The 12,604-nt window shown below is 48.9% G+C and overlaps 1 protein-coding gene across 6 annotated transcripts in view; it reads left to right on the top strand.

Annotated features, from left to right (window-relative positions):
- The window catches only part of LOC100664620 (arylsulfatase D-like), a 37,696-nt gene that overhangs the window by 18,122 nt on the left and 6,970 nt on the right, over positions 1-12,604 (top strand). For 3 of the 6 annotated variants that reach the window (XR_010319717.1, XM_064277900.1, XM_064277899.1), the window contains exon 10: positions 11,170-11,226. Coding sequence is in view for 5 of the 6 variants with exons in the window: in XM_064277900.1 (XP_064133970.1) it covers positions 11,170-11,225 (56 nt within the window). In the remaining variant the exon portion in view is untranslated. Of the gene's footprint in view, positions 1-1,196; positions 1,451-5,109; positions 5,314-7,658; positions 9,823-11,169; positions 11,227-12,604 lie in introns of those variants that run through there. The other 3 variants (XM_064277895.1, XM_064277901.1, XM_064277896.1) reach the window with 3 other exon arrangements.

Below are 12,604 nucleotides of genomic sequence, written 5' to 3'. Positions count from 1 at the left end.
GTCTCACCCTCCATCTTGTCTCCACCCTTCATCCTGTCTTCACTGTCCATCCTGTCTCCACCCTCCATCTTCTCTCCACCCTCCATCCTGTCTCCACCCTCCATCTTGTCTCCACCTTTCATCCTGTCTTCACTCTCCATCCTGTCTCCACTCTTCATCTTGTCTCCACCCTCCATCTTGTCTCCATCCTCCATCCTGTCCACCGTCCATCCTGTCTCCATCCTCCATCTTATCTCCAACCTCCATCCTGTCTCCACCCTCCATCCTGTGTCCACCCTCCATCTTGTTTCCACTTCCCATCTTGTGTCCACCCTCCATCCTGTGTCCACCCTCCATCTTGTCTCCATCCTCCATCTTGCCTCCACCTTCCCATTTTGGTTTATTGTATTACTCTTTGTAATTATTCATGGACACAGTGATGGTTCAGCGACAGAATCCTCACCTTTCGTGTGGCAGACCTGGGTATGATTCCTGGCCAATGCACCTCATGTAACAGCCACCACCTATCTGCCGTGACACTGAACAGGTTTCAACAGACCTTCCAGACTAAAACGGGCTTGGAAAAAAAGGCCTGATGGTCTACTTCCAAAAACCAGCCATTGAAAATCCTGTTGATCCCAACAGTCCAGTCCACAACTGATCATGGGGATGCCACAGGACCAGGCAGTGTTTCATTCCTTTGTGCATGGAGCCCCCATGAGTTGGCAGCTGACTCCATAGCAAATAACGACAGCAACAAGGAAGGGGCCATTCATCACCATGTGTTGGGGTGCCCAAGGACCTTCCAACCACCACCCCACACATCCTGGTCTCTCCTTCTGCTCCTCACGCCCACCCACCCACTTTCTGAAGGGTCCCCTATGGATTGACCTTAAAGCCAGAGGGAATCCCAATCAAGGGGTGCAGAGTCTAGAGGGCAGAGGTGAGAAGGGTTGGGCAAGACCTGGAAGGGCCAACAGAAAATCCAGCCTCAAACAACAAAACCCAAAGTTGTGAGGGAGGAGCGAATGAAAAGCCATCCAGTCTTTCTCTTGATTTCCAATGATTTTGAGCAAATCCACTGAACAAATCACGGACCCCAGTTGTTCAAAACAAAGACTAAGAATTTTCCAGTGCCCGGTGGAAACGGCTGTGAATTTTGGTTTCTCGAAGCCCTACGTAAAGTAGGATTCAAAAATGTATTTGGTTCCTTACAGCTCACAAAGAGGGTTCCAGTGTGTTCGCCGGAGCTATGGAGCTTTCTCTCCGCCCCTCAGTTTACCTCAGAAGTGAATGGGAAAGGTTTGAATCCACATACCCCCAGCCCCTGGTGGTGGTGAATTCAATTATCTTCCCTCTGTCAACGGGCATTGTCCCACAGATTGTTTCTTCTATGGTGTTTCCTGGGAAACAAGGACATTGTTAAGCTGATCACTGAGTCGAGTTCCTGAATAAAATCTGAGAGAATCTCTACCGACCATTTTATTTGCATTTGTGCAAAGTGGCTACACACTGGGCCACTAGCTGAAAGGTTGGCGGCTTCAGCCCAACCAGACGTACCTTGGAAGAAAGGCCTGGTGATCTAAAAAATCAGGCATTGAAAGCCCTATGGCACAGTTCTACTCTGACACACATGGGGGTACCATGAGTCAGAATCGACTTGATGGCAACTAACAACAAGTCTCCAACCCCCGGTCCTTCCCTACCAGCCCTAATCTCCTAAACCACGCGTTGGCGTACCTTGCTTCACGGATCCTGGAGACAAAATTAAACAACCCAAATCCCTCTCCCCTTTTTGGAAAACCTAAATCAGGGTCATCAGCTCAAATACTTACAGGGCTATATAGATGAGCAATGGGGACCCTGAATGGTGCAAACAGTTAACGTGCTCAGCTGCTAACCCAAAGGCTGGAGGTTCAAGCCCACCCAGAGGCACCTCGGAAGAAAGGCCTGGCAATCTTATGAAAGATCAGCCATTGAAAACCCTATGGCTACTCTGACACACATGGGGTTGCCATGAGTCAGAGTCCACTCAAGGCAACTGGTTTGTAATTCCAGAGTGGTGCACATGTTTAAGCACTCATCTGCTAACTGAAAGGCTGGAGGTTCAAGTCCAGCCAGAGGAATGTCAGAAGAACAGCCTGGTGATCGACTTCCAAAAACTCAGCAACTGAAAACCCTGTGGAGCACAGTTCTACTCTGAGACACATGGGGGCACCATGAGTTGGAGTCAACTTGAAAGCAGCTGGTTTGGGTTTTGTTTTTGGAATACCCAGCTCACCCCACACCCAGAATATGTGCTCAAAAGAAAAAAAAAAAAAAAAGTTTTTCAGAGCCAATAAACGCCTCGATGCCCGTCTACTGTTTTCCTGTGAGAAAAACCTCCATCTTCTCCCACACCTCGGAGCCAACAACAAAGATGGGTGTGCTTCCAATTTAGGGGTTCCAGCTGGCTTTTAAACAGCTGGGATTTCTGCAGAAAACCCCCTTTGGGCCTTTTTTGTTTGTTTGTTTTTAAATTCCTTGAAACTTTGGTGTATCATTCTTTGTCGGTTGTTAGCTTTGGGGTCAATCCTCTTTCCTCTCACAAAACGCTGTCAGTGTTTAACTCCTGAGTCCTTTTCCTTATATACTTTCCCCAGGAGTTGCTTGCAAAAATCAGCCTGGGGAGATCAAGCAGGCAGCTGGGAGGTGTGGGGAGGAGATGAGGAAAGACCCCAGGAGAAGGGTCTTTTCAGAGAGGCCTAAATTAGGACACAGAGCTAGAGCCCTGGAGTGTCCTAACCGGCTGACCATCGCATGGCTCCCCCAAGTGTGTCAGAGTAGAGCAGCGCTCCATGGGGTTTTCCGAGGCTGGTTTTTCGGAGGTAGATTGCCAGGCCTTTCTTCTGAGGTACCTCTGGGTGGACTTAAACGTGAACCTTTCAGTTAACTTGTTAACCACTTTCCCCACTCAGGGATTCCTAAAAACCAGTTGACTCCAACTCACGGTGCCCCCATGTGTGTCAGAGTAGAACTTCATCGGGTTTCCGGTGGACAATTTTTCGGAAGTAGATCTCCAGGCCTTTCTTCCAAGGTGCCTCTGGGCAGACTGGAACCTCCACCCTTTCAGTCAGCAGCCAAGTGTATTGAAGGTGTGCACTACCCCACCCCTCCCCTCCCACCCCTCCACCCAACCCTGTGCCAGGGGCATAGAGGAACATTGAATTACAGCTACACTGTCAAGGCCCTGTCTTTATCTCAGGGGACCCTGGAAGTCTGGTCTTTGACTCTTGGGTAATGTGAGATTTAGGATCTATCTGCTTGCTGTTTAAAGTCCGAAACCCCGCAGGTTACCCCCAGGGGTCCAGGGGTCAGCTTCTTTCCCGGTGGTTTACAGGTTTGCAACTGGGTTAACCGGTTAGGCAGGGTTATTCAGTAGCCAGAAGGGTGTGAACCCCTCCCCCCTCCACACACACCCCGACACTTTGGGAACAGCTGCTTTGAGCTCCCCGAAGCCCAGAAGCCCAGGATCGCAGATCTTGGTGGCTCAATTCATGTGTAAAGAGGGGCCTGGGGGCTTGGAAGGGGTGTCCGTGGGCCCCCAGAGCTGGTCGCTCGCTCTCTTTCCTACTCTTTGTCTGTCTCTGCTGTCTCCATCAGGTGCTCTCTTTCATACTCTCTGTTTTTCTCCCACCCTCTTTCTCTCCCGCCCTGTCTCCACCTCTCATTTGCTCTCTCTCATACTCCCTCTCTCTGTCTCTGTTTGTTTGTCTCTGCCTTCTTCCCCCGTCTCTCTCTCTCTGCCTCTCCCCGTCTCTCCCCCTCTCCCTGTCCCTCTCTTTCCCTCTCTCTGCCCTTCCCCCCACCCTGTCTCCCTCTTTCTCACTCTCTCCCCCACCCCGTCTCTCTCCCCCCCACCTGTCACTCTCTCCCCTTCCTGTCTCCCCGTCTCTCCCCCTCTCCCTGTCCCTCTCTTTCCCTCTCTCTGCCCTTCCCCCCACCCTGTCTCCCTCTTTCTCACTCTCTCCCCCACCCCGTCTCTCTCCCCCTCTACCTGTCACTCTCTCCCCTTCCTGTCTCCCCGTCTCTCCCCCTCTCCCTGTCCCTCTCTTTCCCTCTCTCTCTGCCCCTCCCCCACCCCGTCTCCCTCTCTCTCTCACTCTCTCTCCCCCACCCCGTCTCTCTCCCCCCCACCTGTCACTCTCTCCCCTTCCTGTCTCCCCGTCTCTCCCCCTCTCCCTGTCCCTCTCTTTCCCTCTCTCTGCCCTTCCCCCCACCCTGTCTCCCTCTTTCTCACTCTCTCCCCCACCCCGTCTCTCTCCCCCTCTCCCTGTCCCTCTCTCTGCCCCTCCCCCACCCTGTCTCCCTCTCTCTTTCTCACTCTCTCCCCCACCCCGTCTCTCTCCCCCCGACCTGTCACTCTCCCCTTCCTGTCTCCCCATCTCTCCCCCTCTCCCTGTCCCTCTCTCTGCCCCTCCCCCACCCTGTCTCCCTCTCTCTTTCTCACTCTCTCCCCCACCCCGTCTCTCTCCCCCCCACCTGTCACTCTCTCCCCTTCCTGTCTCCCCGTCTCTCCCCCTCTCCCTGTCCCTCTCTTTCCCTCTCTCTGCCCTTCCCCCCACCCTGTCTCCCTCTTTCTCACTCTCTCCCCCACCCCGTCTCTCTCCCCCTCTCCCTGTCCCTCTCTCTGCCCCTCCCCCACCCTGTCTCCCTCTTTCTCACTCTCTCCCCCACCCCGTCTCTCTCCCCCCGACCTGTCACTCTCCCCTTCCTGTCTCCCCATCTCTCCCCCTCTCCCTGTCCCTCTCTCTGCCCCTCCCCCACCCTGTCTCCCTCTCTATCTTTCTCACTCTCTCCCCCACCCCGTCTCTCTCCCCCCCACCTGTCACTCTACCCTTCCTGTCTCCCCATCTCTCCCCCCTCCCTGTCCCTCTCTCTGCCCCTCCCCCACCCCATCTCCCTCTCTCTCTTTCTCACTCTCTCTCTTCCCCTCTGTATACCACATGCTTCCTGTAAAAATGAAGCTCTGCAGTTGCCTTTGTTTTGTGGAGTCTGGTGAGTGATTTCAAACATCCAAACTGAGGACATCTTTGCAGAGGGGACACCTCTGAGACCCTAATACTCCCCAGCATGTTTTCTCCTTTTCAGACTGGGTGACTGAGAGCTTGACAAAACTAATGCCACGATGAACCTACAAGTTCTCCTTCCTCTGTCTGTTCCTTCGCATACCTCTGTTAATGACTTCGTTTTGACCTAATGCTAATGATTTCAACCCCGCACCCCGCCATGGAGATCCGAGGTGTCTGACATGTATATCTTTAGCCTAATAAAAGAGATGTCCGGGCCTGTACCTCTTTAGTCTGGTAGAGAGTCTTTTGTCACTATCTTGTAGTGAATAACCCCTCCAGCCAGGCCATCTGCAGACTACAAAGACCTTTTAACCCTTGTAAGATTCTATATAAGTTGCTCATTGGGACTCCATAGAGACAGGCTGTGTTGCTGTGTGTTCCCGAAGAGGTATGCATCCCTAAATGAACCTTCTCACTCTTTCTGACTTGAAGTACGTTTCATTGGCTTGACTGCTCCAGGGCACGGACCCTAAATGGGTTATACTTTAGTCAGCTCTGGCTGCCCGGTATTTGTGTCCATTAAAAATCCAATTGAGTGTGTCATTGTTCAGGGCAGCACTACTCAAAACAGCCAAAAGGTGGAAGGAGCCTGTGTGTCCATCAGCAGATGATAAATAAAATGTGGTCCTTCTGAAACAGGGTGCTCAGCCATATTGAAAACCCCAATCAACACCCCTTCCCCCCTCTTTCTCTTGCTAACCACAAGCTTGTTTTGAGCAGGAAGTTGCAGCAGGTAGTGGCTCGGTGCACTGACTGGCCCTAGTTATACCTTGAAGCATGTACAGATTGAAATCACATCCTTCAACTGACCCCCCCAAAATAGGCACGGGAGGGCTAAAGGCAGAAAATTCCAGGTACCAAACCCAACCCCCTGACGCCATTGGAAACAAAAAGCTCCCCAGCTCCTTTAGTCAGCGAGCATGTGGCCTTAAGGTCGGTCACTGGACCCCACTGGCTCCTTGTATGCGCAGACAGTAAACTTGCCACTTTCTGTTTCCCTTGCAATCAGCGTCCGTCTTATTTCAATCGGCTAATAAGACAGGATAAGAACCCACGTGGTGGTCGTCACCCCTAACTCACGGCGCCCCCATGTGTGTCAGAGTAGAACTGTGCTCCGTAGGGTTCTCAATGGCTGATTTTTTGGAAGGAGATCGCCAGGCCTTTTTTCTGAGGCACCTCTGGGTAAACTCGAACCTCCAGTCTTTTGGTCGGCAGCCAAAAACATTCACTGTTTTTGCCACTGGGGGGCTCCATAGATATACAGTGGAATATTATTTAGCCATGAAGAGGAATGGTACCAGGTACAAGTTGGGTGAACTTCGAAGACATCATGTTGTGTGAAGTGTAAGTCCGACACAAAAGACCACGTATTGTATGATTCCACTTACATGAAGTGTCCAGCAGAAGCAAATCCACAGAGACAGAAAGAAGTGACCAGGGGCTGGGGGGAGGGGAGGATGCGGAGGTATAGCCTAAGGGGCACAGAAGTTCTGTTTGGAGACGGCGGTGATGGTTGTACAGCGTGGTAAATATAATTATTGCCCCTGAATTGTACATTTTAATCAGCTTTTGCCGCAGTAACGGGGGAAAAAAAAATTGAAAGTCCAACAAATGGCGGGGGCACGGTTGGATGTTCACGTAGGAGAAGGCCAAGGTAGACCCCAGTCTCACAGGCACAAAGATGAACTCCAAATCGATAAAAAGGAGCCTTTGGCTGGGGGTGCTGAGCTTGTGTTAAGGGTGATGGAAAATTTTGGAAATGGGTAGTGCTCATGCTTGAACGACATGGTAGACATGCCTTTGAGCTGACCCCAATGCATGGCGGCGCTGTGTATATCAGAGTAGAACTGCGCTCCATAGGGGTTTTTCACTGGTGACTTTTCAGTAGTTCACCAGGCCTATCTTATGAGGCATCTCTGGGTGGACTTGAACCTCCAACCATTCAGTTAGCAGCCAAGTGCTCAACCTTTTGCACCACCCAGGGACTCCAAGTTTGTCCCAAGCACAGCTCTACTCTGACACACGTGGGGTCACCATGAATCGGCATTGACTCAACAGTAACTCGTTTAAGCACAGGAAATGATGGCCAGGCCAGTTCCTCAATTTCACTCTGTAATTGTTAGGTAAAAAAAAAAAGTTGTAAATACTCCATACCACCTGCCGTGGATCAAAGTGTGTTCTCCAAAAATGGGTGTCAACTTGGCTAGGCCATGACTCCCAGGATTGTGTGACTGTCCACCACTTTTGTGACCTGATGCAGTTTTCCTATGTGTTGTAAATCCTACGCGCTCTTTGGAAACTCTATGGGGCAGCTCTACTCTGTCCTATAGGGTCGCTATGAGTCGGAATAGGCTCAAGGGCACTGGGATGATGTTACTGATGTGGGATTACAGTCAGTTATGTTCATGATGAGGGTTTAATCTCCAAGATTAAATTGTGTCTTGAGTCAATCTCTTTTGAGATACAAAAGAGAGAATTGAGCAGAAAAACAGGGGCACCTCATACTGTAACGGAACGAGGGTTCTTGTCCTGTACTATTAAAAAAAAAAAAATTTTTTTTTTTTTTAGCCGATCAAAATAAGACAGATGCCACACCACCAGTTTGCAAGGGAAACGGAAATTTATTGTCTGCGCAGACAAGGAGCAATGTGGGGTCTAGTGACCTTACAGCCACGTGCCCTCCGTCTAAGGGGGCTGGGGAGCTTCTTGTTTCCAGTGGCTTCGGGGGTTGGGTTTGGCACCCAGAACTCTCCACCCTTAGCCCTCCCATGCCCATACTTGGGGGTCCGGGTATTAAATCATTTTCCATCAGATGTGTGTGTGGTGGGTCCCCTCTCTTCTAAAATCATGGGCTGGGATATACCGGTCTTTCCAGTGACAATCTGGTCCGGGGTGGGTTGAAGGACGTGATCTCTTACATCTGCGTGTGCTTCGAGGCGTAGCTCGGGCTAGTTCGGTGGATGGAGCCACTACCTGCTATGACTTCCTGAAAAATATTGCTCAAAACAAGCTTGTGGTTAGCAAGACAAAGAAAGGCGGGGAGGGGAGGGGTGTTAATTGGGGTTTCCAATACCATCAATAAAGTAGTACCAGCAGCAGAGCAAGTCCTTTGGACTCAAGTTTCCTATACTGAGAAGCTTCCAGACCAGGGGGAGATTGACGACAAGGACCTTCCCCCAGAGCCAACAGAGAGAGAAAGCCTTGCACTGGAGCTGACGCCCTGAATTTGGACTTCTAGCCTCCTAGACTGTGAGAGAATAAATTTCTCTTTGTTAAAGCCACCCACTTGTGATATTTCTGTTATAGCAGCACTAGATAACGAAAACAATGATGTTAATGAGGCAGGATTGGAGGCAGTTATGCTAACAAGGCAGGATACAATCTGCACAATTAGGTTGTATCTTGAGTCACTCCCTTTTAGCAGCACCAAGGTAACTAAGACACTGGATTTAAGATACACGAATTGCCCTGTAACCAAGGTCTCATGAACATAAAAGAGAAGAAAGCAATTCTTCAGGGTGTGAAGCACTTAGGTGCGTCTCTTTCTAGTTGTAAAGAAAAAATATTACAAGGTTTAGTAAAGCAAAAAGAAAATTTTATTCGGCATATATTCAAAAAGGCAAAAGTGGGAAGCAGACAAGCACGCTGCCACAGTCACGTCTGCCCCAGTCCAGAGAACGTTACGGAGTCATCAGAATCTATTAAAATTACAAATGGGCAAAACCATCGAAAGCTTCACCTTTTCACAGATTGGCTGGAAACTGTCATCCTACATTTTGAATTGTCTTTCTTACCTTTTTTTTTTTCTTTCTTACCATCATTGATGCAGGTTTCAGTAACAGTCAGAAGGGTCTTCGTTAGGCCAACATATTTTCCATTCACTAAATGCTAACAGAAAAAGATGAGTGGAAAGTCTCTTGTGTTCTGTTTGATTGGCTTATGTGAAAGTTTCCCTAAAAGATCTTTTCCAAGATTGTCCTAGTTATTGTCTTTGTATCTCAGGGCCCAATTGATATGTTCTTGTGAGTCCTTGTGTGTCCTTGTAAGTCCTTATGAGTCCATCTCCAGCTGGTCACATTCTCTATGCCCAAGGACAGGGAATAACGGCTCCAATATTATTTCCTAAGTCACATTAAAAGGCTCGAAAGAAAATAGTTGCCTTTTGGCCTTGTGAATAAGCTGCAAAAGAAAATTCTCTTTAATTGAGGCAAGACACACTCGTCTGTCCCCCACTGGGATATTTTTTGTCTGTGAAAAACTTGGAGCCAGCCAAATTCCATTATTCAGCCTCATATTTTGATACATAACACTGTCTTCAGGAGCCCTGGTGGCGCAGTGGTTAAAGGGTTCGGCTGGTAACTGAAGTCTCAGCAGTTCAAACCCACCGTCCACTCTTCGGTAGAAAGATGAGGCAGTCTGCTTCCACAAAGATGACAGACTTGAAAATCCTGTGGGGCAGTTCTATTCTGTCCTATAGGGTTGCTATGAGTCAGAATTGACTCAACGGCAACGGGTTTGGTATTTTTGGTTTAACGTGGTTGTCAGCTATGGGTAGATGGTCTTCCTTGGAGGTGATAGATATTATCCTATCACTGAGAGCGTCATACTTAAGGGTAGATCTTGAAATGTTCTTTTTGACAATGAACGCAATGCCATCCCTCTTCAATCTGTCATTCCTGGTGTAGTAGACTGCTGGCCCACTGCCCTGGAGCAGTCAAGCAATGAATCGTACTCCAAGTCAGAAACAGAGACAGTTTTTTTTGGAAGTGACACAAACGGACAGTCCAGCGGCAACACAGGCTGTCTTTATGGAGCCCTGAAAGGCAAGTTCACATTAGAGCTTATATATGGCTGTTACAACAGTTAAAAGTGTCCTTTTGGCACATAGCCCACAGATGGCATGGTGAGATCGGTTATTCTTTACAAGATAATTACAAGAGACTATCAGACTGAAGAGATACATGCGGGACCGACATCTCTCTGTCAGGCTTAAGATAAACATGCCAGACATCTGGGCTCTGATCTCCACGTGGGGGGTTGTAAGTCACAGGTGGCTGGACAGAACAAAACAAAGTCATTAGCAAAAGTATGCAGAAAGGAGAAGGCAGGCAGGAAAAACCTTATAGGTTCATCATGGTGCTAGTTATGTCAAGCTCTCAATTGTCCATTTTGAAAAGGAGAAAACACATTGCACAGTATTAGGGTCACATAGACCATATGATGGTCGGATTCAACATGGCCAATACCAGTCCATTTCAGCTCACTCATGCCTGCGATATGGATCTTGATGTGTTCCACATATTTTGGACATGTTACCAGGAGAGACGGCAGTGGGTGGTACCAGGAGAGACCAGACCCTAGAGAAGAACATCATACTTGGTAATAAGGTAGAGCATGAGCGAAAATGAGGAATACCCTCGACGAGGTGAATTGACACAGTAGTTCCAAGAATGGTCTCAAGCATAGCAACGATTGTGAGGATGGCGCGTGACCGGGCAATGTTTCATTCTGTTGGACGTAGGGTTGCTCTGAGTTGGAACTGACTTGGCGGCACCTGACAACCACATGGGTAGATATTGTCCTACATGCCTTGTACCTAAACACTTACAGGTGTGCAGTTGTGAGGTTGGCTTTCTGAATAGCCTCACAATAGGTGATGCAAATGGCTAAGGACTCAACTACTAGCCCTAACGTTAGAGGTTCCAGTCCACCCAGAGGCACCTCGGAAGAAAGGCCTGGCAACTTACTTCTGAAAGGTCATAGCCTTGAAAACCCTATGGATCCCAGTTTTATTCTGGCACACGTGGGTCCATGAGTCGGAATCAACTGGATAGCAACTAGGACAGGTGTACTGCTCTGGGTGGAGGGGCGAGGAACTCTCTGCTACTCTCCCTGTGAGCACGTGGCCCCTTTCCTGCCCTGCCCATTGCAGGTGGGGACAGGTGAGAACAGGTGAGTCTCTGTTCCTTCCCTTCTACCTGTGCCCTCTGGCACCTTCCTCTGGCTGCCCCAGGAAGAGGGTGGAGGAGGTAGTCTGCCTCTCCTCCTTCCTCACCCTCTGATTTCATCTCCTACACAGCCTGGTCCGCTGGAAAGGCGACACCGAATCTGGAAACCGAGTTTGCCGCAAGATGAGGTGAGAGTTTGTTTCATGACTCCCTCCCTTATCAGGGAGGTGGTGAGGACTTGCTTAAAATGATTCAATACCGTGATTTCACAAGCAGACAGCCTTGAGGACAAAGTCCTGTCTCTATTGCTCTTTGGACAAATTAAACTCAACTTCAGTTGACTCTGGAGCCCTGGTGGCATAGTGGTTAAGTGCTATGGCTGCTAACCAAAAGGTCGGCAGTTCGAATCTACCAGGCACTCCTTGGAAACTCTATGGGCCAGTTCTGCCTTGTCCTATAGGGTCACTATGAGTCACTATGAGTCGACTCAATGGCAATGCGTTTTTTCAGTCAATTGTAGGGTACTGCAACTGCACTTTTAATCTTTTTTTTTCTTAGCTTATTTTGAGATCATTGTGGATTCATATGCAGATACAAGACAAGATACAGAGAGATCCCATGTACCCTTCACCCAGCTTCCCCCAATGGTAACATGGAGCAAAACTAGAGTGCAGTGTCACAACCAGGATTTTGACTTTGATACAACCACTGATCTTTATCAGATTTCCCCAGTTTTATTTGTACCCTCCTTTGTGTGTGTGTGTATTTAGCTCTATCCAAAATGTTTGCACGTATAGGTTCCTGAGACCACCCCCACAGTCAAGACCCAGAACAGTTTGATCGACAGGCCCCCCTGAGCCACACGTTTATAACCGCAACCTCCTCTTCTCCAACCCCGGAAACCACTAACCTGTTCCCCATTTGTATAATTTTGACGTTTCAAGAAGCAACTGCCATTTCTATAGGTCGAATATGATCCAATAGTTGCAGGCTCGGATGGTGCAGGGTAGCCTACGTTGGCAATACTCGTAACGCCCAGATGCAAAGGCTGGAAAAATTTTATGAGCCGATGCGGCTACAGTATCTGCTCAGGTGGGAGCTCCAATGAAGCTTTTGGAAATAATCATAAAAATGGCAAACCACTGACCCTCAGACGAATACAGTAGAACAAGATTTATTGATCTGATAGGTTTTAAATAAGTAGTGACCACTAAACCCGTTGCTGTTGAGTTGATTCTGACTCATAGTGACCCAATAGGACAGAATAGAACTGCCCCACAGGGTTTCCAAGGAGCAGGGGGTGGAATCAAAATACCAACCTTTTGGTTAGCAGCCAAGCTCTTAACCACTGTGCCATCAGGACTCCAATGACCTCTAAAAAAACTTGTTGCCATTAAGTCAATTTTGATTCCAACTCATAGAAACCGTATAAAAAACCCAAAAAATCAAACCCACTGCCGTCGAGTCGATTCCGACTCATAGCGACCCTGTAGGACAGAATAGAACTGCCCCATAGAGTTTCCAAGGAGCGCCTGGCGGACTTGAACTGCTGACTGTTTGGTTAAC

Source organism: Loxodonta africana, chromosome X (assembly GCF_030014295.1).
Source record: "Loxodonta africana isolate mLoxAfr1 chromosome X, mLoxAfr1.hap2, whole genome shotgun sequence".
Classification (NCBI taxonomy): domain Eukaryota; kingdom Metazoa; phylum Chordata; class Mammalia; order Proboscidea; family Elephantidae; genus Loxodonta; species Loxodonta africana.
The sequence above is the reverse complement of the archived record's forward strand: the minus strand, read 5'-3'. Positions and strand labels throughout refer to the sequence as shown.